Source organism: Hemicordylus capensis, chromosome 3 (genome assembly GCF_027244095.1).
Source record: "Hemicordylus capensis ecotype Gifberg chromosome 3, rHemCap1.1.pri, whole genome shotgun sequence".
Taxonomy (NCBI): domain Eukaryota; kingdom Metazoa; phylum Chordata; class Lepidosauria; order Squamata; family Cordylidae; genus Hemicordylus; species Hemicordylus capensis.
The window spans coordinates 198,955,686-198,982,220 of NC_069659.1; the positions used below are offsets into that span (position 1 = coordinate 198,955,686).

General features: G+C 43.2%; 1 protein-coding gene across 2 annotated transcripts in view; it reads left to right on the plus strand.

Moving 5' to 3' along the window:
- The first annotated feature begins 120 nt into the window (after positions 1–120).
- The window catches only part of ADK (adenosine kinase), a 410,809-nt gene continuing 384,394 nt past the window's right edge, over positions 121–26,535 (plus strand). Inside the window, exons 1-2 of one of the 2 annotated variants that reach the window (XM_053311472.1) lie at positions 121–282; positions 16,586–16,660. In XM_053311472.1, the coding sequence (XP_053167447.1) occupies positions 221–282; positions 16,586–16,660 (137 nt within the window). In that variant the 5' untranslated portion in view covers positions 121–220. Of the gene's footprint in view, positions 283–10,066; positions 10,456–16,585; positions 16,661–26,535 lie in introns of those variants that run through there. The other variant, XM_053311473.1, reaches the window with a different exon arrangement.

Below are 26,535 nucleotides of genomic sequence, written 5' to 3' on the forward strand. Positions count from 1 at the left end.
TAATTAGCAGCTCTGGTTGAAAATCTGGGGTAAACTCACTTAGCTTTTTGGCTCAGAGAGCCGCGACACTCATTTCCAAATCAGGCATTCGCGATAGCCTACTGCCTTGCCTGCTTTCGTTCCCTTCTCTACTCTCCCCTTTGCCGGTTTCCCTGGGAGGAAACTCGGCGGCCAAAATCGTCAGAAATTCGGCGCTGTGGCAGACACGCGTTAGCCGAGCATGAAGATGGCAGCGGAGGAGCCTCAAGCCAAGAAGCAAAAGCTGGAGTCCTCTCGACTTAGGTAAAGGGAGAGACAGAGAGGAGCAAACCACTGTGCATTTTCCTCCGAGAGTGTACATGTCAAAATAAGGCAGTGCATTTATTTAAGCACAAAGGGGAGGGTGTGTGTGTAGCATGTAGGAGAGGAGAGCTGGTCTTGTGGTAGCAAGCATGACTTGTCCCCTTAGCTAAGCAGGGTCTGCCCTGGTTGCATATCAATGGGAGACTTGATGTGTGAGCACTGCAAGATATTCCCCCCAGGGGATGAAGCCGCTCTGGGAAGAGCAGAAGACTTCAAGTTCCCTCCCTGGCTTCTCCAAGATAGGGCTGAGAGAGATTCCCGCCTGCAACCTTGGAGAAGCCGCTGCCAGTCTGTGAAGACAATACTGAGCTAGATAGACCAATGGTCTGACTCAGTATATGGCAGCTTCCTATGTTCACGTGCCTCGATCACTTGAGATGGGAGTCGAGCCACCGCCGGGCAGGATCTGTTAGGGATGCCTGGTGGATGGGAGAGGATATTTTGTTGCCCCAAACCTAAGGGATGTCGTGCATCCCGACCGGATCACGGGCACAGTGTGGTGTTCGTCATTGGACGTAAAGCATGCATTTCAGTGAGCTCCATCGCATTATCTTGGAATCCGGTCTTTTCAAGAGAGTGAAGTCCAGCTTCAAAAGCTGGCTTGGCTTGGCACAGGCAGTGCAGAGTGCAGAGGCAGGTTGCTCCTCCGGAGTAGACTTGGAGAGGAATTCCGTGAGCTTCGGCGATACAAGGGCTGCAATTCGCTGCGCGCTTACTGGAATAATCTAGCTTCTAGAGTAATTATTCAGGTTGTTATATCTGCTAATTTCCCCGAGTGTGTCTTGTCATTGTTCTTGAACGATTGGCTGCACAATAAAGCTAAGAGGGAAAGGTCTATTGTTTATAAAATGCCAGTGCCTGCAATTCGGGAACCACGGGAGGCTGCATTAGTGGCATGTGCGATTTGATCTCCTTTATGGAACAAGCCGGCAGTGGGTGTGTAGTGAGTGATTTACTCCACGTGGCCTAGTTGTTGCACACGCGCCTGGCGGTCTGCTCTGAAAAAAAGAACCTTTTGCATTTGGCAGAAGAGGAGGAGCAAGCATCCGCGATGGAGTTAAGAGCAGAAAGATTTGAGTTGAAGAGAGCTTTATTGCACACACTTTATGTGACAGCAAACATGGCTTCGCTGCTGAATGTTCATGTGTTCCAAGAGCTGTAGTAAATCTTGAGGCAACTTCAGACATTGCCATTTTATTTTTATTTTATTTGTACTCCGCTCCAAACTTCTGTCTCTGGATGATTTACAGCAAAAAAATAAAAATAAATAAAACAGAAATTAAAACCTTAAAACAATTTAAAACCGCAAGTCTAGTTAAAAAGCTTGAATAAATAATAAATGTGTCTTTAATCACTTTAAAAGTTGTCAGAGATGGGAAGGCTCTTATTTCAGCAGGGAGTGCATTCCAGAGTCTGGGGTGACAACAGAGAAGGCCCATCTCTGCATAGCCACCAGATGAGCTGGTGGCAACTGCAGATGAACCTCTCTGGATGATCTTAGTGGGCGATGGGGATCATAGTGAAGAAGACATTCTCTTAAATATCCAAGGCCTAAACCAGGCCTGCTAAACTTAGGCCCCGAGCTGTTTTTGGACTACCATAATTCTCAGCCACAGTGGCCAATAGCCAGGGATTATGGGAGTTGTAGGCCATCATCTGCAGGAGGGCCAAAGTTGAGCATCCCTGACCTAAACTGTTTAGGGCTTTATAGGTTATAACCAGCACCTTGTATTTTGCCTGGAAATGTATTGGTAGCCAGTGTAGTTCTTTTAATATAGGAATAATATGGTCTTTTCGAGATAACTCGGAGACCAAACTGGCCACTGCATTCTGTACAACCTGCAGTTTCTGGACTATGTACAAAGGCAGCCGGCAGCCCCACATAGAGTGCATTGCAGTAGTCGAGTCTGGAGGTTACCAGCATATGTACTACTGTTTAAAGTTACATCTGAAAGGTAATGTGAATGTAACAAAAATGCAGGTGTGTATGAGATAACAATTCACTTGTCAATGAGGCCCCAAATGGCTGCAATTTCCTGTCAAGTATATACTTGATGACAAACCTGAATTTGTCTCCAATGGGTGAAACAGCCCCTGCTTGCCTGACAAGTGCCTGTATACATCCATGTGTTTGTCATATTCACAGTTTTTAGGGGTGTCCATCAAACATCTTAGGTGGACATGTACTAAAAACCTGTGTAAAGTAGCTTCTTCAGAGGTACCTGAAAGTGTGTTTGGGGTGTGTGTCTAGAACAGAGGTGGGCAAACTTGGCCCTCCAGCTGTTGTTGAACTACAACTCCAAATAAATTGCGGCTGGGGGAAATGGTAGTTGTAGTTCAACAACAGCTGAAGGACCAAATTTTCCCACCCCTGGTCTAGAAAATGGCACGGCTATGAATTGCCAATCAGATTGCACAAATTTAAAGAGGACAGGGTTGCTGTATGTTGACTGGAGGAGCCAGAGAGACAAGGAAAGGAATGCCTGTCAGAACTGTGAACTTTGTACATTGTTTCAGTTTGACAACCAGGAAAGCTTTACACTTGGAGTTGAAATGGGCAGAACACAACATTAGGGATTAGGTCAAATCAGAGGAGATTAGACTGAAAGAAGATTAACATTGAAGCCATAAATTGGATTATTTGGTGCAGTAATTCATTTAAAATGTAAAAGATGGCTTTTTAACAGGTCCTTAACCCAAGCCTTGCCTCTATTTAAGCTTCATCTCAGTATTGTCTTGTGAAAGGTTCTTCAATAAATTGAGGTTTAAGTCAAGCGATTGCAATTTGCCCAGTCAGCTGTGATGATTTAAGAAAAATAATATCCAGATAACTGGGAAGAGGTTTCCTTTCCTTTTCTTTTTGTATACTTGGAGAGAAGTCACCCCCCCCACCCTTTCAGGTTGTAAATGATCAGACTTTAAATGAAGACCCAATGTTTACTTTATGGAGATGAGCAGCTTTCTTTTGTCAGATCCAGTGGTCCCTCTAATTTTTCCCCTCTCTGTGCTGAATGAGTTTTTTTGGGGTGGCAGTATCAAGGCAGTGTGTGCGCACGTGCATTCAGAATGGGGCCTTCCTGATTCAACCTGAGCGGGATCTAAAATGAGCTGAGCAGACATAAAAAATGAGTGAGCACGGCACGCCTTAGAGGGAACACTGGTCAGATCATTAGTTTATCGAATCCAGGCAACCATTCTGCAAGATGTAATTACATCTTTCCAATCTAGATCTTCCTTAGTACTAATCTGAATGTATTTGTTTTTGAAGCCACGCTGACCTTGATGTGTTACTGAAATAAAGAATACATGTGGACACTTATTTTTTAAAAAAATCACAGTGGCCTCAGGGGATGTGTGAGACAGTTTATCTTCTCCCTTCAGAACCCCACAGCATTTCCCCTAGTGGGCTAAAACATCCCATTGTGGGGGCAGAATTGGGCTCAGGTCTCAGTGCTTGAGTTGGGAAGAAGTAGACTGCATGGATTCATCCTGGCCTTGGCTCCATGGATCCAGTTCTGAGGAGAGCCACCTCCTCTTTAATACTGCTGCTCAGGCAAGGAAATGCTCAGTTCAGGTAGAGAGATTAATTGCTTCTGAAGCTCTTCTGGAACTATGCACCTGTAATAATTAGCATATTTCTAATCTGTGTTTAGCTGACAATTTACAGCTGCTCTGGGGATCTTCAAATTTCAAAGCTAGGATTTATTGGCAAAATCATGAAGTCTATACTAACAGAAACAAGTTTCTTCCAGGGGCTATGCTCATTGCTTTTTCATGGGGTGGGGAATAATTTGAATTTACTGCCCACCCTGCTGTGATATGCTGGTTTTCACTCTGCTCTCTTGTATTTGATATGTACTGTGAAATCTGACTTCAATAAAGATTTAAAAATCGACAAAGAAGGAGCTAAACGAATCTGCAGGGGAAGGGAATTCCAGAGAAGTGGGGTGGCAACTGAGAAAGCCCTTTCACGGGTTCTAGTTCCCCGAACCTCTCGGAAATCGGGGACCAACAAAAGGGCCATCTGACCAGACGGGGGGATGTAACTGGATGGGAGAGGCAGGTCTGTAGGTACACAGGTGCCAAACCCCGCAAGGCTTTGAAGGTCAAAACCAGGACCTTAAATTGAACTCAGTAGCGAATAGGCAACCAGTGCAATGACTGCAGGAGAGGTGTTACCCTGTCATATTTTCTGGCACCCATAAGTAAATGAGCCACTGCATTCTGGACCCGTTGTAGCTTTCCGATCATCCTCAAAAGTAACCTTAGATAGAGGGCGTTACAATAATCTAGGCGGGAGATAACAAGGGCATGGGTCACTGTCATTAATGCTTGCCAATCAAGGTAAGGGCGTAATTGACGAATCAGATGGAGCTGGGCAAAGGCACTTCTGGCTGCAGCCTCCACCTGCTGTTCAAGCAGGAGGTGCGAATCCAAAAGGACCCCCAAGTCACGTACAAGCTCCTTCGGGGGCAGCCAGTGGTATGTCTTGCTTTTAGAAACTTTTTCAGTTTCTGCTCAAAGCATAATGTACACAGATGGTACTATATAATAATAATAATAATAAAAAAATGATACTCTGTGTACATTCATCTGTTACCACTATCACAATGGCACAAATGCTGTCCAATAGCTACCTTGTGACACTGCTGTAACCACAACTCCAACACAGCACTTTTGATCACAGTTAACATGCTAACTGGGTGGCAATGTGTGCAGGAAAAACTTGTGGAGAAATGGTGTCTGAAAAAAAGCAGCAGCTACCAAATGTGAATTGATGGTGCAAAAATAGTCTGAATTGATGGTGCCTCAATTCAGACATCACACTAAACCATTGTCTGATGCAATAAACTGCACAATATGAAAAGCTCACACACGAGTTCTAAGCATGTGATTATTTACCCTCCACACACTCCTGCTGGCTTCTGCCCTCCTTTCCAGCACAATCTGATGTTCTGATGCCAAGCAGGGACCATGTGCAATTTTCACATTGCCAATGGCGCAAGGGGGAAATGGCTTGACTACCAAGCCAGAGGTTGCCGGTTTGAATCCCCGCTGGTATGTTTCCCAGACTATACATACTATATTTCCGAGACTATGGGAAACAAGACCTCTATCGGGCAGCAGCAGTATAGGAAGATGCTGAAAGGCATCATCTCATACTGCACGGGAGATGGCCATGGTAAACTTCTCCTGTATGCTACCAAAGACAACCACCGGGCTCTGTGGTCGCCAGGAGTTGACATCGACCCAGCAGCACACTTTATCTTACCTGCTGACCAGCTCTTGCTTTCCAAGACTAACTAGTTCTTTTCTTTGCCAGAAAAGTATTAATGAAAAGGGGCTTATTATTAGGGGTGTGCACGGATCATCATTCAGGCTGCAGTCTGAATTTGGACTGGTCCCGTGGTTTGAGGCAGCTCTGGGTGTGGTGGGGGCTGTGAGCTGCAGGTCCTTACCAATGTAATTGCTGCCCCAGGCAGCTTCCTGCTGCTGTGGTACTCCCCCCAGCAACCTGACACAGCAGCCCAACACAGTCAACTGGCCTCCATGTATGCGTCAAGGCCATTTGCATGGTCAGCAACAACACCATGCTGTCCATGCAAATGGCCTCCACGCATGCATTTGGCAGTGCAGAGGGTCAGTAAGCTTGTGCTTGGAATTTACATGTGAGTTTTTCACATCATGTAGTTTATTGTCATCTGGAGCCAGCAAGGCAATCACCTAGCAAGTCAGAATAGAAAACCATAGCTTGAGTAAGTCTGCAACTATGGTTTATGTTAACTATAGTTTAATGTGATGTCTGAATTGACAAACCATTGTTCTGCTGTTGCTCTGCCTCTGGAGAAGTAAGGCCCCTGCACTTCTCAGCAGAGCTGAGCGGATGAAAAACAAGGACAGACAAGCAGCTCTAAATCATGGCTGGAAGCTTAAGGTATGGTTCAGATTTTAAACTATGATGCAATGGTATTATGTCTGAAATGATCCATTGTCTTGAAGGACCCTGAGATTGCAAGTTTTGTAAGTCCTGCTGCATCCGACTTCAGTGAAGTGTAGTGACTGCCATTGTCATTGTCTGCAATGCTAAGTGTAGCAATAGTAATAGCTACTGACTCAAAATCACTTATTAATTTTGCATTTAGAACTAAGTGATGTGAGGACTTGTATAGACTTTAATAAAGAAGTCTATTGCCTGTGGAGCTTGGATGACACTTATAAAATTAATTTTTAATTCTATGCATGTTTACTCATAAGCATGCCACATTGATTTTAACAGGACTTGCTTCCAGGTAACTGTACATAGGAATGTGGAATTAGTCATTCATACTTACTTGGAAGTAAATCCTGTTGAAAGTTGACCTTCTGTACAAATATGTGTAGGATTGGGCTCTCAGATATAATCCATGCACTGTGATCCTGAGCATGCTTGCAGATGAATGGGAGACTAGATGTGTGAGCACTATAAGATATTCCGGGGCCACCCTGGGAAGAGCACCTGCAGGCTTACATGCAGAAGATTCCAAGTTCCCTCCCTGGCATCTCCAAGATAGAGCTGAGAAATTCCTGCCTGCAACCTTAGAGAAGCCGCTGCCAGTCTGTGTAGACAATCCTGAGCTAGATGGACCAATGGTCTGATTCAGTATGTGGCAGCTTCTTATGTTTCTATGCTTACTTAGAAATAAGCTTCTTTGTTTCATTGAGGTCAGTGTGACTTACACCCTAGTAAGTATGTTTAGGATTGTAGCCAAAGTGTGGGCTCATAACAGTGTGTTAAGAAGTAAAGGGCCTTTGAACTCAGTAGGACATAAGTTCTGTGTTTTCATCATCGGGCTTTACATTTGTTGACATTTGTGACAACTGGGAATTTTGCAATCCTGGTATCAAGAAGACTATGTAGCTCTACTGAGCAAACCAATGCAGAACTGTTTTGTTTGCATAATCAGTTTTATGAGCTGACATTTCTGGTTCCAAAATGTAAACCAATAATGTGGGTGCCAGATATGCAAGGCAACTCTGGCTCCAATGAAATGAGATGGAAATGGGGAAGTTAGTAATTAAAGAGATGGTGAAATAATTCTGGAGTTCTCTTGACTCTTAAATTATATTTGTGCAAAACAGAACCTCAGTATTTGGGACACACAAGTTATTCTAGATAGGCAAGAGACAACTCTTTGCAGTAGTTGTAAAAAGGAAAGAAACCATTCAATTTCTTGATTCTGTAATAATTTGCTCCAAGGATGTAACCTCAGTTTGGAGCACATTAGAGATAAGCCCTGATCCCATCTGTAACCGTATCTCATTTTCCTGAATTTGAGTCTGGGACAGGGGCATAACTACCATTAGGCAAGGGGAGACAGTCGCCTTGGGGCCCCACTGCCTCAAGGGCCCCCCCAGAGGCATATCACATGACTCCCCACCCTCCTGTGTTGCACCTCCTATGAATTATGTTGATCGGCAGTAACAGAGAGTAAAAAAACCAGATTCAATGTGAACTAGATATTCACCGTATTCATAATGGGGATGCGAGTGTGAGTGCACTAAATATTGTGAAGTGTGTTTGTGTGTGTATATCAGCGAGGGGCTCATTTTGAAATCACTCCAACCTTGCTACGCCCCTGGTCTGGGATCCTGACTGAAAGTGCAAAAAACCCCAACCAAGAGTGGACACAGCATGTATTCTTTTTCTGTCCATCAGGGTTAGCCTTACTGCACAGTGGTTACATGAGGTGATGATATTCCAGAGCTGCCAGTGAAATAGCAAATTATCTGAGAAGTGCACCCTGGGAGATCCCACAGAGAATACCAGGTTGGATTGGGAGCAACTTGGATTGAACAGTCCAAGGCAGCAAAATGTAGCTTTAGTATCTTTTAAAGGCTGAATCACAGAAGGAAAGGAGTACTACAGTCTTCTTAAAAAATTTGCAAACAGATTTTCAACCTTCATGGAAATTTGGTGAGATTAACAAGTATCAAGCCATGATTGCTATTCTTTTCTAGTATCCTTTTTAGAAGTTGCAGCTGGTTATGCCAGTATCAGAGCACTCAGGCACCCTGCTGGTTGGAATGCAGCAAGTGGAACAGAGCCAGGTTCCTTACACTACTTCATTAACCATGCTGACTAGGAGTAAATATCAAGTGATGGCAGCAGTGTGGCAGTTTGAGTTCAGTTGTTTTTTCGAGTGTGGTGGGCAACAATAAGATGCAGCTTTGCTGCTACACAGTTCTGCAGCAAGGAGTAATACATATTGTAAATCTGCTCTGCAGTTTAAAGTACTATTAAAATGACAACCTTAATAATGGTTTTCTGTGCTGTTGATAACCTTTTACTAGAAATAGTGCTTAATACATTGTATGTCTGGCCTAGTGTAGTAAAACTACTGACTTTCTCAGGTTCATCCAATGAGGAGTATGTATGCCCAATTATGAATCCTCCCTACCATATAATTTTTTAAAAACTGTTTTTCTGCTAAGTGAGGTTTTTGGATCTGTTAGGTTTTTTATTTTAATGTTTAGTACTCTAAACTGAGTATATTAAAAATGTGTATTACTCATTGCAGCAACAGACTAGTGATTTGAAACGTATTGTTGTCATCACCTTTTTACAGATGACGAACTAAAAATCCTGAGAGTGAGAGCTAGTGCTGGGTAGTAGCTAAGAGATCGAACTATGAAGCAGGAAGCCCCCTGCTCAGATGTTGCCTTTAGTTTGCCATGAAATCACTTCATTGCTGTAGACTAGTCACACAGCCAGAGGCCCCCTGCCTCACAGTATAAAGATAATAATACTTCCCTAAGGGGCTGTTGTGAGGATTACTGAGGCATGGGCTATACATGCAGAATAATAAGGTGGCAAAGTCCTGATGTTCTAGAGTATATTGTGTCAATTCAGGTTGCAGGTGGGGAAGACAATTTTTGAATGCTCCTTATGTGGAGAGAAAAACCCACCTCTCTGCAAATTAAAGGGATGTATGTGTCAAGCACTAGACAATTCAAAGTTTACCCAAGGTTTTTCTTTTTATTAATGCACGAGAGAACTGGGAGCATTAATAAATGCGATCCTTACCTGCAGTCTGAAATGGCACAATCCATTATACGCCCCCCCCCCATTTCATTTTGCAGCCATGTGCAGAAGAAGTAAGCCTTAATAACGTACGTGAGCCACTTTGAACACAGAAATAATAGCAGGACTTAGCATGCATATCGTTATTAGTGGGTACTAATCCTCGTTAAGTGATCTTGAGTACGAGTCTCAAGTATGGCTTTTTAAAGGGCAGCAGCGGACCAAGAACACGAAGGCTCTGTCCCTCGTGCCTACCATCTACTTAGAATGGTGAGGCTGAGCTGACAAGGCGGCTGTGCATCCGATTGCCCAAACTGAATTTATTTTCCCCTCCTATTTTTTGACAGCCATCTTTACGAAGGGCAGAGCGCTGTAACTTATTTATGTAACTTAACTCTTGCTTTTTTAAAAAAGGTATACAAAAAATTAGTTGGGGTTTAGAGAGCGCAGAATGAGGAGAGAGAAAGTCGTCTGTGTGCACGTGCGCTTCTCGCCCACAGCAAAGATGACCCGAAGGGCACCGCGAGCCCACAGCAAAGATGGCGGGACCCGCCTCTCGTTTGGAACCGACAGCGCCTTGCAGAGTAAAGCATGTTTACTCTGCTGCTGCTGCTGCTGCAGCGGCTACACACACACCCGGGATCTGGCAGAGGCCGGGTTGCAATGCAACGCCGCCAGCACGGCGGATTTGCCGATCGCGAGGAGGAGTGCCGGCGGCGCGAGCGCCTCTGGAAAGCTAGCGGACCCGCCGCTTCTCTTGCCTTCTGGTCACGCCCACCGGCTTTCCTTCACCAGCCAACGGAGGGAGGCAAATAAGGCAGGGAGGCGGGGCTGGCATGGCTCTGCTGCTGGTCGGCCAGCTTCGCCGGAGGCGACCGCTTAGTCAGTCAGGCAAGGGGAGCCGCTTGGGGAAGACCGACTGCTGGGCGTCGCGTGCTGAGAAGAGCAGGGCGAGGGAGAGGAGAGCTCCGCATTCCGGGTCTGCCGAAGCCGCCTCTCGGGTTCAAGGAGCGAAGTAGTAGCAGCGACGCCACCGCCATGCCCTCCCTAAGGTAAAACAAAACAAAAAAAGGAGCGGGCGGGGGGGGGGGGGAGTGAGGTTTCTCCCTTGCCGAGGCTGGCTTTCCCGCTCCGGGGCAAAACTACTGCTGCTGTTGCCCTCCTACTTGCTTCACCTCTGGGGGAGGTTTGCAGTTTGTCTTGGTGAGGGCACTCTGTGCATGAGGGTGGTGGCCTTGGTGAGGAGGAACCATGGGGTGGTGGTGGTTTAACTTGGGTTTCCCATATGGCTTCCCTCGCTTGCTCATCCCGGGCTCTGCACATGCAGGCAATTGTGTAGCAGCGAGAGCCTACTACTGTCATCTCTCTCCCGGGGTGGGGGCGGGGACTTTGCACAGAAGTTGATCACTGAAGACTGAAATAGTTCGTGTCCAAGGCTTCACCCATTGCATTCTTCAAATGGGGGGGTTGGAGTAGTAGTAGTAGTAGTAAGTTTATTGTGATCACAGACCAGATTAACAAACAATAACCATTAACAGCATTAATAAGAAAATTCAGGAAGTTTCAGAGTTGACAAATGGGGGTTGGAAGAACCCAGGTCTTTAGTGCCTACTTCAAGCTGAATTTGGTTTTGGTCCTTCAGTCAAACTGTTCTAGGCTACTTCCTTTCTCTTCCTCCCTCTATTAAGACTCTTGAAGCTCAGTCCACAGGCATTTTACTCGAGTTCTGTTGAACTCAGTGGGGCTTACTCCCATACGTGAACACAAAATTGCAGCCTTAATGGATCACTGCTTCCTAAACATCACTGCTTCCTAAACAAATATTCTTGCGGTGTTGGTTAAAAATAAAGTGAATTCCTTTGGCATGTCCAGGAAGAAAGTAAGTGTGAAAAAGATACCCATCAACAGTTGCTGTTTTCCCCCAAGAGAATTACAAGTATAAGGCAAGATACGTTGGTGTCTTAAAGAGCTGACTTTTCTCTAGCCATAAGCATGTGAATTCCAAGGAATTGGTTCTCTGTTAATTTTAAAGTATCAACTTTTATCAGTAATAACATGAACAAGACATATTGCATGCTGCTCTCTCTGTGCCTTGTAAGTGTATCATGTCAAAATAGTGGATGCTTGCTGCTGTTATAAAACCATATATTCAGAGAATGTACTACAGAGAACCTGGCAGAAGATTCTGGGGTAGACAGATTGCATTGGGCCTGTTGAGCCCAGTCTTCTCTCGGTGCAAATCAGGAATGCCTTCATAAAGCATCCAGTAGCCATGCACTGTGGGATAAACAGTCAGCAAGCTGTTTTTTCAGGCCCTTGCTGATCTCTTCATTAAGGAAACTTCCATTATCTTCCATGGGACTTGAGGGTTTTGCAGAACACAGTTTGGAAGTCATGATTTTAAAAGCAGACTTGTGTGCTTAATAAGTGCTACTCTTAAAATCCTCCCAAAGAGAAAGCTTGCACTGAGTTTTTTTTTTTTAAAGCCCCGTGGAATCGGACCGAAGGTCCATCTCTAGCCCATTACCCTGTTTCTAAGCAGGTCAGCCATGTGGGAAGCCCACGGTTGGGACATGAAAGCAGCAACCCTGCTCTGCTGTTTGAATACCAGATGCTGGAGGACAGAGGCTCATTGCCTCTGAACATGGAAATTTCATCCATCCTCTATAGATTTAATTTCCTTTTAAAGCTATCTAAGCTGCTGTTCATCATTGCAACTTGTAGCACCTATTCTGCAGGCACGTGGTAGTTAAATAGCCATAAACAATTCCTTGTTTATTAAACATCCACTGTTATGAATGACTTGAGTTTCATTTGTGCTTGTGTCAGGTGAGGATATGTGAACCATGGGAGGCAGCAGTGTCTGGAGTGCTGTGATAAGCATTTATCACCCCTGCTAACTGGGCAGAGAGGCACCTTTTACCGTGGTGATTTAGCAGGGGGAGAGTAGCTGGCCCTATCCACCACCAGCACAGTACTTCCAGTGACTGTTGCTGGTGTCTATCTTATGTTTCTTTTTAGAATGTGAGCCCTTTGGGGACAGGGTTCCATCTTATTTGTTTGTTATTTCTCTGTGTAAACCGCCCTGAGCCATTTTTAGAAGGGCAGTATAGAAATTGAATTATTATTATTATTATTATTAGTGCAACTCCACTGCAGAAAAGGTGTTTGTAAGGACATGGCCTGTGAAAACTTTCTTCGTATTTTTCACGTTTGTGATCACTGTGTAATACAGTACACCCATAATGTGTGCACTTGGGGACTCCAAGTGATGAATGGGTTGTCGGTGAGGCAATTATCAAAACTAATTGAGCTGTCTTGTGTAGATAATGATCCAGTGGATAAACTTTCTCAAAACATTTTCTTCTCAATTGTGTTCACTCTCTTAATTGTCTGCTAGTTGGTAGGTGACTTAGCACATATATTCTAGGTTCTTGTAGTTCCTGAAGAGTTAGTGCAGCTCCAGAGTTCAATAATCTGTTATGGATGGTTCTCTGATCCTCTTTCCTCCACTGCTAGTATCTGGTGTATCAAATATCCCTGTGCCTGTAGCTTAGCAGCATGGACCAATGTCTCTTTGAAAATATAGTTCAGTTCAGCTACCAGGTTACACTGAGCCAACATGATTGCCTTGAGATGTCTCTAGGAATAGAACAGTTTTCATTCCAATTGACTTAATGTCTGTAGTCCTTGCTTAAAGAAGTTGGCAGCTGAGGAGCTGGGTGTGTGTGTTTGACTCTTCTTGCACCACTGGTTTTCATAGGTAAGGGTAAGCACTACCATGTAATGGGAGGCAGCGGTTATACTTAAGACCCTCCCTAAGCCACATCACACACAACAGTTTCCTTACACAGACGTTTGCCTCTGTGAATTAATTTCTGTGTTGGTAAATGATTGCGTGTGAACCGTAGTGACTTGGGGTAAATTACTGCATCAGTTTCTGACTAGTAAACAAATAATAATAATCCTTGCTCTGCAAGGTTGTCCTGAAGACGGAGCACATTAGAATAACATGCAGTAAGCCTGCAGTCTTAGGTGCATGCACTTGTGAACAAATCCCATTGAATTCTGAAGAACGTGCATCTGAGTACATGTTAGCTGATGCTAGCTGCATTCTTGTATGCATATCTGGAAGTCCCATTGCTTTTTCAGTAGGATTTGCATTTCAGTCTTGCCTTGTTTGTTGGAAGAATGTGGCTTGTGCAGCAGGAACTGCTGGTGCGCATTCTCCATTCACCTGCTGGAGGTTTGTCCACCATCTTCTGTGCAAGCGTCTTCAAGCTGAGGAGGTTTCTTCTAAAGAAGAATATTGGCAAAAGATATACTTTCTTTGTCTGCAGCATTATATTTGAGCAAATACCTTGAAATGTCTGTGTTAAATGTTGTGCTATGCTGTTGCTACTTTGTGTTCATAAGTAAAATTTTTAAAACTGCTCTGTTTCTCCCAGAATGGTTGCTTCATCAGTCTGCCCCATTTTTGAATTCTGCCCTTTCTTCCAGGAGCTCAGTGCAGATTACGTGGTGCTCTTTTCACATTATCTTTACAACAGTCCTATGGAGTTGGTTAGGCTGAGAGATTGTGACTGATCCAAGGTCTCCCAGTGAGCTTCATAATCAAATCACTTATAATTTGAACTCAGGACTTCTGTCTGAGTCTTTCATTCTGTTGTAATGATGATATTTGACATTATGAGAGCTGAGAAAGGGTTTAATGCTGATTACATGCTCTTTGCTATACTTTTGAGATGATTACAGGAAAATTTGTACTTTTGTAAGCTTATCTGCAAAACAGAGTTTTATTCTACTTCAGCCAATATAAGACGAATCCCCTGAAATCGCTACTAGTTAGTCTCTTATAAGGGGTGGGGGGGAATCATTTTTTCTAACCACATTTCTGGTGGAGGTAAGTTGCCTGAGTGACCGCCAGCAAAAACTAGCAAATGATTAATACTGGCTTTACCATGTTAACATTGTTTAACAAACTATCGATTGGCTTACATTGCCCCAATGATCCTAAATGTTTAAGATGGAAACAGGTTTTGCTGCAGTCAGTGGGGCTCACATAGAGTTTGAAATAAAAATCATTTATGAACTTAAAAAATATATCTGGCAATGGTAAACTCCTTGCTTGTTAATCTTAAAGCTGTGCTCTGAATTTGAGTTCAGTATTTGTACTATAGAACTAAGTAGATTCAATTCTCTGAACATGAAACTCAAATATGGAAGATTAAAGGAGTACCCTCGCACTTTTCCCTGTTAATAACCTTTCCCTGTTAATAAATTGCTACTTAACATAGAAATAGAGTTTTTTCTCCCTTTTATTTATCTATTTATTGTTGTTAAATTTATACCCCGCCTTTCATTAAGAAAATCTCAAGGTGGCTTTTACAATATAATCTTGACATAGGTATTTCAGGGAAATAAGAGAGTTGTATAATATGAGATTTTTAGACAGATAAGATGCTTTTCCTTTTCCTCCTATACTAACTGCTGCCAGAAGTCCACATTAAGATTTGCTTTGTTAGGAATACTATATCTTTCTTGTTTTATACTTAGTCATATGATAGTTGAAGCATATACTGTAATACAGTTCGCTTACAGAAACCAGTATGTAAACACACAAAACTGGCTTATACTGAGGCTATTGGTCCATCTTGGCCAGTATAGTCTACACTGACTGGCAGCAACTCTCCACAGTTTCAGGCAGGGTTCTTTTGCTAGGGCTGAAGCTGGGACATTCTCCAAGGATGAGTTTCATCTACTGAATTATGGCCTCTTCACTTAGAGTGCAAGAATGCTTATAAAAGGGAAATTTTCTGTCCCAACTGCATGCCCTGCTTTTTCAAGGGGCCTCTGCCTAATGTTTGGTATATTTCCCCACTCCCCTTGCAGCTCTCTGTGTAACATGCCATTCTGTTCCTGAAGGTCAGTTGATGCAGTGGGGAGTGTCCCTTTCTCCAAGCTTCCTCTTGTGCTTCTCTATATCCAACCCAATAATTAGCAGTAACCAAAATCTGCTGATATTCAGCATAGTTTGGGGCCAGTAAGCCTGCCTAACAAGAAAATATACCGTTGATCAAATGTTTGTCTAGCAGTGTTCCCTCTAATTTGTTTTCTTTTGCTCATGGAATGGGTTCTGGGCGGCAGTATCAAGGCAGTGTGCTCAGATGTACTTTCAGAGTGTGGCCTTCCTGATTCATCCTGAACGGGATCTAAAATTAACTGAGCGGACCTCAAACAGCGTGCCTCAAATGTGCATGCCTTAGAGAGAGCACAGACAACAGTCTAGCCTTGGCTTCCTCTTCAGCAAAAGTCAGTGATTTTAAAGTGAGCCTTGGCCATTGGAGGAGGTGGTTATTTGGAAGCAAAATACCATGAGATGGGAGCTGGAGAGGCAGATGGTGAAATATGACTTGTAATGGAAAGGAAGAAACAGAATGCTTCAGTTCTGAGTAGGAGAGAGATGTGGAAAGTGCCAAGGAGGATTGGGAGCAGGACTGTGTAGCTTTCCCATGTGTTTGTGCTGTTGCCCAAGTGTGAAATTTGGTGTTTGTGTGAGAACCCCAAAACTGGGTTGCCCTTGTCCTGTGAGTAAGAAAACATCTGAACTCTGCTGGGGGAGGGAGTGTGATTTGGAGCAGAGAAGGGTTCAGGATTGTTTCTCTCTTGTTCCCTGCCCAAATGATTACTATACTAAAAACTGACCCCTTCTTGATCAGCTTTTTCACTTTGAAAAAAAGACTACTGAGGCATTGCATGTATTTGCACGATTTATTACATCCTGTACGTTCTGGGGATCAAAGATAGTTATAATTTGTATTTTAGTAAAAGTAGCTAGAATAGTCATACTGCAGACACATAAGCTTATCTAAACTGTGAGGATTTGTGTGCTTTTGAGTGGGCATTTGGTAAACTAATATTTGAGTGTTTCAGAGGGCACTTAGCCATTTGTTGGAAAGTTCTGTACTGCACTTCGCAGAAAGTTCTTGGCTTAGAGAAGTAACATATAGGCTATATATATTTCTACCTTCCTCCTCTAAATGGCATGGTGTCTGTTTCTTTAAATAATCATGATCAACTCATGGCTAGTCATCATGGGACAATTTGTATGATCTAAATTGTTTTATCAGTATACTTTAATTCTTAACACTGAAATATAATATGGCCAACCTTATTTTGCAGTGAAAACGTGCTTTTTGGAATGGGGAATCCTCTCCTTGATATCTGTGCAGTTGTGGACAAGGACTTCCTTGACAAGTAAGTTAAATTCATTCATTTGGAAAGTTAGATGCCAGGTGCAGTTCTCTTGAGTCTTCTCCTGGATTTTTAAGCTTGGGGTTTCATCCTTTCCTCAGCTATCCTGGGAAAAAACAACAACAAAACCACTTTGAATTTGTACAACTGCACTGATACATGTTTTTAGCACATTGTATAGAACATGCAAGTTGTGACTGAATTTTGAAACACAATTGTGAAATAGCCACTTAAGCTTTCTATTTAAAATAAGTTGGTGAGATATCCAAGCAAATAGGTCCAGTCATATAAATGCTTGAACTAAACGGGTAGGGAGAATGGTTCCAATAATAGTGAATTGAACAATGGCTAGGAAAAGGCACAGCATAAACCTTTTATCCAGGCTAATTGTGTAAAGGTGATGGTTCTTTAATATGATACAAGCCTTCACACAAAACACACCTGAGAGTTGAACTAGAACAATGGGTTCAGGGTAACTGGATATGTTAGTGCCACCTCAGTGACTGATAATTAGTAGTAAACCATGTAGAAAACCACAAGTCTAACTGCACATTTAAAAGCTAAATAGTAGTAGAGGTGGAATGAACAGGATATTCATGTTGCACTGTGATAATTCAGAGGTTCTCGTGTAAACTTAACCTGGTGGTTTTGGAGACAATTGCATGTAGAAGACAATTTATTATTTCTCCGTGTAAACCGCCCTGAGCCATTTTTGGAAGGGCGGTATAAAAATTGAATTAATAATTGTCATCATCATCAATAAAAGTTGGTCCAAATACAATCTTGGAATACTTCAAGAAAATATTTTGGCTTCTGCAAAGAGTGAATGAGGCAGTAATGGAAATAACTCTGCCTATTTACCACAAGTTACCCCATTAATGATGGCTGATAGTCCTGTGGGTGTTCAGTGCCAGGTTTGATGCTTCATCTATTAATCGCTCTTCTGCAAATGACAGTGTCCCTGCTTTGAATAATAATACTAAAAATAATTAACAGAGAAGTCCATGTTCCTTGTTCGTTCAGTGTTGGAGGAATTAAATGTCTACGTGCAACTGTTCCTCATTTTAGATTTTGTGAGTTGAAAGGCAGGATCCATTCAGTTCTGTAGAATCCAATGAAGTATTGGGAGTCAATAATTTGCATTTCACTGACAGTTCTGTGTCTCTGGGAATTGATTGTCCTGGGTATCGATCTCTCTGTTGTATTGAGGATGGAGCACTGATAACATCAATTATCTTGTTATCAGTCACTGTGACTTCAAGGTAAATGCCATAACTAAGATAATCTTATATTGACTTCCAAAAGAGCTGGGAATATTATGATCCTTATGGACATATAATTGGAGTGCTTTTGGGTGAGAGGGTGGTACCAGCCAACTCGGGGTAACTTGAAGGTAAGTTGGTTTTGCAGAAATCTGAAGGGGAAAAAGTAAGGGGATCAAATCGCATCCCTCCACCCAGCTGCCCCAGTGTAACTCAGTGGAGTGGAATGTTAATAGACTCGGAGGGCACATAATAGACAATCATTTGGGCAGAGCTAAATGAATTTGGTGGCATGGAGGGCTTAAAAAAAGAGCGGGAATTTCTTGGCTTGAAGAATACTAAGATGGTCACAATCACTTCTGCTTTTGAGGGGGAATGGTCTTGAGTTGTCTCACCAGCTGTCTTACAGCTTTGAATATGTGAGGAGGAAGGGGTTTGACGTATTTAAACTCTTGGGTGTGTGTGTGTGGGGGGGGTTAACCCCTCAAAATAATACTAAAAATAAACTATATGTGTGTGAATTCTCCTGAAGAATGGAGGGGAAAGTTGCACACAGAATCTGCTAATTATTGTATGTGTTTGTACGCACATGCTCACTCAGTCACTCTCTCACAATAAACATCCACCTTTAAATATAACTTATCCCTCCCTACAGCATTGGCAAATATTCCTGAAAACATTAAACTGACCCATTACCAGCCATTCATGCTTGAAACCTTTAAGATTGGATGAAAACTGAGCACCAGTTGCCTGTAACACCCATATGTTGACGCCAACTCCCATAACCCACAGCCAAAGAACATGGCAGCTGAAGATTATGGGAGTCGTAATCAACATCTGGGAATTCCTGTTACAAGGAACACTGGTGAGCACTAGTGCTTCAACCCCACCCCGAAAGCAAACAAACAAAATTGCATATGAGGTAAGAGTGGGGTCTCGTGTTTTTTTCACTATACTTAATCACAGACTCGGGTAACACATACACACCAATGATATATGGACACCTTTTTGCAGGTTCATATTTATCTTATTGAATTCTGCTTAATCTGATTATGAATATGACAAATATTTATATTCCACTTTTCAACCAAAGTTCCCAAAGTAGTTTCTATAGACATAAACAAACTAATAAATAAAATGGTTCCCTGTCCAGAAAGGGCTCATAATCTAAAAAAGAAACATAAGATAAGACACCAGCAATAGCCACTGGAGGGATGCTGTGTTGGGGATGGATAGGGCCAGTTGCCCGCCCCCCTGCTCAATAAAGAGAATCACCACTTTAAAAAGGTGCCGCTTTGCTCAGTTAGGGGTGTTAAATTTATTCTTAAGATGTAAAGTAAAGCTGTGCCATTGAGTCGATGTCGACTCCTGGCGATGACCGAGCCATGTGATTTTCTTTGGTGGAATACAGGATGGGTTCATTTTATTTATTTACTTACATTTATCTCCCATGCTTCCTCCGAGGAGCTCAGAGTGGTATACATGCTTATTTTTTATGCTCACAACAACCCTGAGAGATAGGTTACTTACCCATTGAGTTACATGGTTGAATGGGGATTAGAACTTGGGTCTTCCTGGTCCTAGTCCACAACGCTATGATGGCTTCTTACCATTGCCATCTCCTGCACAGTATGAGATGATGCCTTTCTGCATCTTCCTATATCGCTGCTGCCTGATATAGGTGTTCCCCATAGTCTGGGAAACATACCAGCAGGGATTCAAACCAGCAACCTCTTGCTCCCTAGGCAAGTTATTTCCCGGCAAACAAAACAGCTTATTGGCCCTTGATTTGCATGAAAAATAAGGCAGATGGCCTGTGCATGAAAGTCTGTGTCAATAGGCATATACATTTGAAAGACAGAGCTTTGTAAGGCTAGCATTCCTAACTGAGCAGTGTAGTGCGTGGATCATATGGTGTACATGTGAAGTGTTATCCTGTTCGATTCCTTGCACGAACACTGGATAGTAGATTGAGAGTTACTTGCTTAAGGTCATCCAGCGAACTTTATGGATAATGAGGGATTTGTATCTAAGTATCTCTGTTCCAAGCCCATCCACTGCCAAGTGCTAATCATGGGGTTTCAGTGAGCTTCTGTTGAAGACAGTCATAGTGGGGTGGGGAACTAAATTTTAAGATACAGCTGTCTAAGATATTTCAATTGCATAGCCTCTGAACACTTTAGATAAAACTGGTCTAGATTTAAAAGACCATAAATTGTATGATCTGGTTCCTATCTCCCTTGCATTATAATGTGGTTTAGAAAACTGTGTTTAAACACTTATCCAGTTAGTCATGCAAGTGTGTAGTTTTCCAGTCACTGAACCCATTTTTGTCTGCTCTTTCTTCCATGGAAGGAACTATGAGTCATAATCATTTGGGTTTTTTGTATTGTGCTACACGTTTCTTGGGGGAAGTTCCATGCTACCTCAGTCCATATAAGATTGCTGTTAGACAGTAAAGCTAAAGTGTGCCGTTGAGTCTGTGTTGACTCCTGGTGACCACAGAGCTCTGTGGTTGTCTTTGGTAGAATACAGGAGGGGTTTACCATTGCCTCCTCCCGTGCAGTATGAGATGATGCCTTTCAGTATCTTCCTGTATTGCTGTTGCCTGATATAGGTGTTTCCCATAGTCTGGGAAATATACCAGCGGGGAATCGAACCAGCAACCTCTGGCTTGCTATTGCAGTCATTTCCCCGCTGCACCATTAGGTGGCTTTTTTAGACAGTACAACCTCGCAAATAAGTCTACAGAAGCTATTATCTTATCTTGCCCTCATGTACTTACCCTGCCTGTCCTTACATTTGATGCCTACAAAAACCAGCCTAACCTACTTCACAGGGTTGTTGTGAGGAGAAACCTAAGTATGTAGTACACCACTCTTGGCTCCTTGGAGAAAGAGCAGGATAAAAAAAAAGTAAAATAAATAAATGGGATGGGGATTCCTTTGTTTTCCTGGGATCTACCCTCGTAGAGCGATTACTCTGTTCACAATTTTGGGGGCGTGCTGCTCCTTTGTGGTAGGCTGCCACCAGTTGAAGAGTGATCTAAAACCACTGAGCAGGCTCAGACAAGGCTTCAACAACTTGGAACTGTAAGCTCAACACAGCTCTAGACAAACTTTAATCTAACAACTCATCAGTAGCACATGACCTTACGAAGCACATGGGGAAGAGTTTTTCAAGTAATCTTCCAGAGCCTTTTAAACCCATCTGAAGCCACTTCTAGGTATATGGAATTGATTAAGAAGCACTGAATTTTGCCTTAATCCAGCATAGTCCTGCACAGCTTTGGCCCTCCTGCAGATGTTGGCCCACAACTCCCATAATCCCTGGCTGTTGGCCACTGTGTCTGGGGATTATGGGAGTTGTAATTCAAAACCAACTGGGGAGCCTGAGTTGAGCAGGCCTGGTCTAGCAGTAGGCAGGTCCTTGGCTGAGAGAGCATTAATCTATGCAGTGTCTCCCTTGGGTCACTAGTTGGTGACACCTGGTTGCTGGCAACTCCACTGTACTGGTGACAAAATGGTGGGTGATTTGCCCCCTATTTTATAGTGATTAAAGAGGGAACGGCTTTCCCACTCTTCCAAAAATGGTCAGCTCTGGGATCCAATGAAAAGAATTGGTGTATCTCTGATGTAAAGCTTGTTTTATGTCAATCCAAGGTTGAAGGGTGGTCCTCCTTAATGGGTCTCTTTCACAATAGGTAACCAGCTCAAACTAGAACTACTCTTACACATGTGTCTAAAAATAGTTCTGGTTTGAGCTGGTTATCTATTGTGAAAAAGTTTAAGACTATACTTTGATGGCTCTTTCCCTTCAATAACAAAAGCAAGGATCCTCATTCAGTGACAAAGGAGGAATGTCTCCCATTCAGAGCCCTTAGGGTGGAATGTGAGTGTAAGACATTCTTGAGCTAAGATGATCTGTGGTTCATTGCACATAGATATTAGGGTACTAAAAGAATTTGCTGTGTTTGAAGAACCTCTGTCATATTGGAGAAATTCTGGAGGTGCTGCAAGACTACAGATGGGCTAATGTCCCAGTTTTCAAGAAAAGAGGATCTGGGAAACAGGGGTGTAGCTATAATTGAGCAGATGGGTTCAGAGGGCCCCCGAGCTCCTGAGGGTCCCCCAGCTCCACCTTCCCTATCTTCATTATCTCCCTCACGCCAAGGGGCCGCCAGAGAGAGGGGTGAACATGGGCCCCTTCTCCCCTAGCTATGCCCCTGCTGGGAAACTACAGATCGGTCAGTCTGATCATTCGTCAGGGAAGATACTAGAACAGATGGTAAAGCAGCCAGTCTGTAAGCAAGAATGAAGTGATTAATAGAAACTAGCACAGATTCCTGCCCCCGCCCCCAGAATAACTCCTGCGAAAATAATCTAATCTTTCTCTCTCTCTCTCTGGTTTTAGTTGTGGACATGATTTATCTTGATTTCAGCAAAAGAACTGATACATTTCCCCATGATACTTTGGTTACCAAACTGCTCAAATGGGAGCTAGATCATCGGGTCACTTCCGGCTGCCATTTTGTGGCCCATTTTGGCTCATTTCTCTTATTTACTTACACACACGCACTGATTTTTCACAGATTTGGGGGGCATTCCCGAACACATGGGAGCACAGTACACTAAACAGTTTACATTATTTCTGCATTATTTTTTTTTGCTGTTTAGCATTTTTTGTTACCTCTGGTTTCATTGCTCGTGGTAGTAGGTGAAGAATAGAACCCCATGAGTAATGAGGTTGGCCTCTACTGTACAGCATTTTTGATCAGTCACTTATATAAAAGAGAGGAGGGACTCTGAATCAAACTTGCAGATGACACAAAACTGGGCTAGTTGACATATCAGGACGACAGGAATGAAATTCAAAATGACTTCATGGAGAGAGAACAAAATACTGTATATTTGCACCAAGAACCTGCAGGTTCTACAGTTCTCCCCTCCCCCTCTTTTTTAAATAAAAAGGAGCATGTGGGAATTTGAAAGCGTGCAGGCTCTCTAGCAACACCCTGTCAGCCACAAACCCCACTCCAAAGTGCTTCAGAGCAGTGTGTGTTGGAATGAGCTGTAAATATCTCATTCCATCCTTTCCTAGAAACACACACAAAGTCTTGTGTTTATGTTGACTGGGGCATAGTGGAGAGGAAGTCAGCCGCACTCCATCGCCATCCCTTGCATCCCCCCCCCGCCCCGCCCCAGAATCTAACAAACTGCAGTGCTAAGGAGTTCTCTTGCCTCCCTTCTCACCGCGTGGATACTAGCACTACAGTTCTGAAGGAGAACGAGGCAACTGAACGAGATATTAAATGAGGCATGCGTGTGCCCAATGCAGAGATGCAGGCACGCCTCTGCATTGGGCGCACACACGCCTCTAATTTAGTATCCAGCTCATGTGGCACTAGGAAGTTGAGTCACCTCTCTCATCTTTCAAATGTGAAGGGAGGTGATGGGACTCCTTATCGTTGCAGCGCGTTGGATGCTACTGGTAAGCAGTGTGTGTGTGTGACGGGGGAGGAGTGGTGGCAGAGTGTGGCAGACTTCCACTCCCTTCCCGCCATCAAAATGCAGAGTGTGGGTGTATTTCTGCAAACAAAGGATGCAGGACAGCCCTCCCTGAAACAGGGAGCATGGGGAATATAAAAAGTACAGGAGGCAGCAAGGCAAGGGAGGGTGCGGGCATCAGCTGGTGCAGGCTTCCTAACTGATTATTAACAAGACCCGCTCAAAACTGCAGGCTCTAAACCGGTGTGGGATATATATTTCCAGCTGGTATACTGAAAAGCAGTTCTGTGGTTTCTCTCAAGAATGAGAATCCAATAATGGCTTTCAGCTATAGAATGTGAGTAATGAAGTCCATTACTACAAGTGGAAATTACACTGCCTCTGGTTTGGACTTAAGCCGGACTGGTGCCTGGCTCACTGTTCACAAAACTGGACCTGACCCAGTTCGGCTTGAGTCCAGTTTGATTCAAGATGAACTGGGTTTTCTGCACGTCTCTTCTCATACAGTGTTTTCTTCTGCTGGAAATAATAAACTGGAGCATTTACAACTTCTAGCTGAAAAGCACTATCAACTAGGTGGTGATGTTTTAGTGCCTAAATCCTCTAGGTGTTGTATCAGAAGACTGGAGACTAACAGATGTTCCCATCTTCAGAAAGGAAGAATTGAGAAATTAGACAGGTCAGTTTGGCAGCAATACCTCAAGATTCTAGAACAAATTATTAAGCAGTCTGTCTGATTACCTAGAAAATAATGTGGTACAATGGCAACAAAGATGGTGACTGGTTATCACCCAGGATGAGTGGACTAGTTCTCTCCTGATCTTGTGTGCAGGACTAGAACCAATGGGTTGAAATTACAAGAAAGTAGATCTGAGATAGAGCCTAGGAAGAATTTCTTAATTTGTAGGAGCCGTTTGACAGTCTGCCTCGTGCAATGGTAGGCTGTCGGTTTCAGGTTATCAAGCAGGGGCTGGGCAGCCATCTGTCAGATGGCTGGATGCTCAATCAGTTTCCTGTACTGAGCAGGGGATTGAAGTGCTCCAAGGTCCCTTCCAGCTTTCCGTCTCTGATTCTATTGAATCAGCTACATTTGGTGTGGGGGACGGGGCGGTGGCAGCGAAGTATGACCCACAAAATCCTGTGTAAAGGGTGTGTGTCCAGAGAGTTTGTTGTATGAACATTAAGTTAATATTCTGATAGAAAGGGGAATCGCCCAAAATCTGCTGGGTGAAAGAATTTCAAGGGAGTCATCACTGATAAGACACTATTCCACATGACCACCAGATTATGACGAAGCACACAGGAAACCATCCCTGCCAGTTATTAGACTCGCAAGGGAAAAGACTGCCCTTCAGGTACCCAATTTTGCAGGGCTTTTAAAAGTAACTGCCAGCGCCTTGAATAATACCTGGAAACAGACTGGCAGCTCATGAAGAATTGATGTACTGTTTTATTTATTTATTTAACACATTTGTATAGTGCCCAAAATGCAAGTCTCTAGGCAGTTTATAACAAAACAATAAAAACAGATAAAAAGATTAAAACATTACAATTAAAATTTAAAACATTAAAACTATTAAAAATTTAATTTAAAACAATATATAATTAAAGGCCTGGATGAACAAATGTGTCTTGACTGCTTTTTTTAAAGTTGTAAGAAATGGGGAGGCTCTTATTTCAGCAGAAAGTGTGTTCCAAAGCCTCGGGGCAGCAATGGAGAAGGCCTGTCCCTGAGTAGCCACCAGACGAATCAGTGGCAACTGTAGACGAACCTCTCCAGATGATCTCAATAGGCGGTATGGTTCATAGCGAAGAAGGCATTCTCTTAAATACCCACGGCCCAAGCTGTTTAGGGCTTTATAGGTTATAACCAAAGCCTTGTATTAACCTTTGTACTAAACACCAATTTAGTAAATCAGCTGCTTCTCCAGCTGGAGATGGCAAAACATATATTAAGTTGGTTGCCATCTGCATACTGGCATGTCAAGCCCCTGGATGTTCATTCTTTCCTGCTCCCCATGATTTCATATAGATGTTAAAGAGCATGGTGGAAAATAATCAAAACATCAAGTAGCAGTCCTACTACCTTCAGTATTCCACTCTGCAGGAAGGAGTAGATGCACTGCAAATCAGTGCCTCCTAATCCTGTCCTAGCAATACAGTCCAGAATGTAGTTGATATCAGACTTTGCTGAGAAGTGCAGAGAACCAAAAGTACACATCCCGCCCCCTGCTGCCCCATCCAGCTCCTGACATAAGTCGTCCACTAGAGCAACCAAAGCATTTCAATCCCAAAATTGGGTTTGAAACTGGATTGAAAAGGGTGAGGATTATCAGTCTCGTCTAGGTACCTCTGGAGTTGAGTTGTCACTACCCAGTTGAGCGTTTTGCACAATAACATAAAAATGGCTATTTTGTTGAGGAAAATTCTTGGGTTTAAGGAGTGTTGCTTAAACAGGGCGTAGAGCATAGTTTTAGGCCTGATCTTCAACCCCGCATGAGGACAAATATCCCCACCCAGACGCTCACTGCAGTTGTTTATTCCCCACAGTGGCAGCAGCCCTTCCTCTCACCTGAGACCCACACCACTCTAGGGGAAAGATTTCAGTGCCATTGCCCTCTGTTTCTTCTCTAAGCAGAGACCCAAAGGGGCAGCCCCCTTCATGTCCCCCTTAAGCAGCAACCTGCCTGTGGGTCAGTGCTGCAAGAAACCCCTTCCCCCACCTGAAAATAGATCACAAAGGCTGTAGATAGAATGTTCTCAGAGGTGAGGCTCTACATGTGCACTTATGGTGTGAGCTTGTCAAAGGCCCATTGCTGGACAAGTTACTTGATTAATAAACATGGGTGGTCCTTATAACTTAAGAAAACAATATTTTAAAATATTGAACAGTTGAATATTGAATAGTTGAGCTGATTACTTAAAATCTGTGTCTGTGTGTAGTCTTCTGTCTGGTTATTTTGAAATAACCGAAGGCAACATTATGTATTTTTGCATCCCTATGTGTGTGTAACTTGATATATGAACTTGTCTGTGCTGATCTTTGATTGTAATAAACTGAATTGAATATATAAACTTGTCAATCAGGATGTTCTGTGAAGCCGTCTCT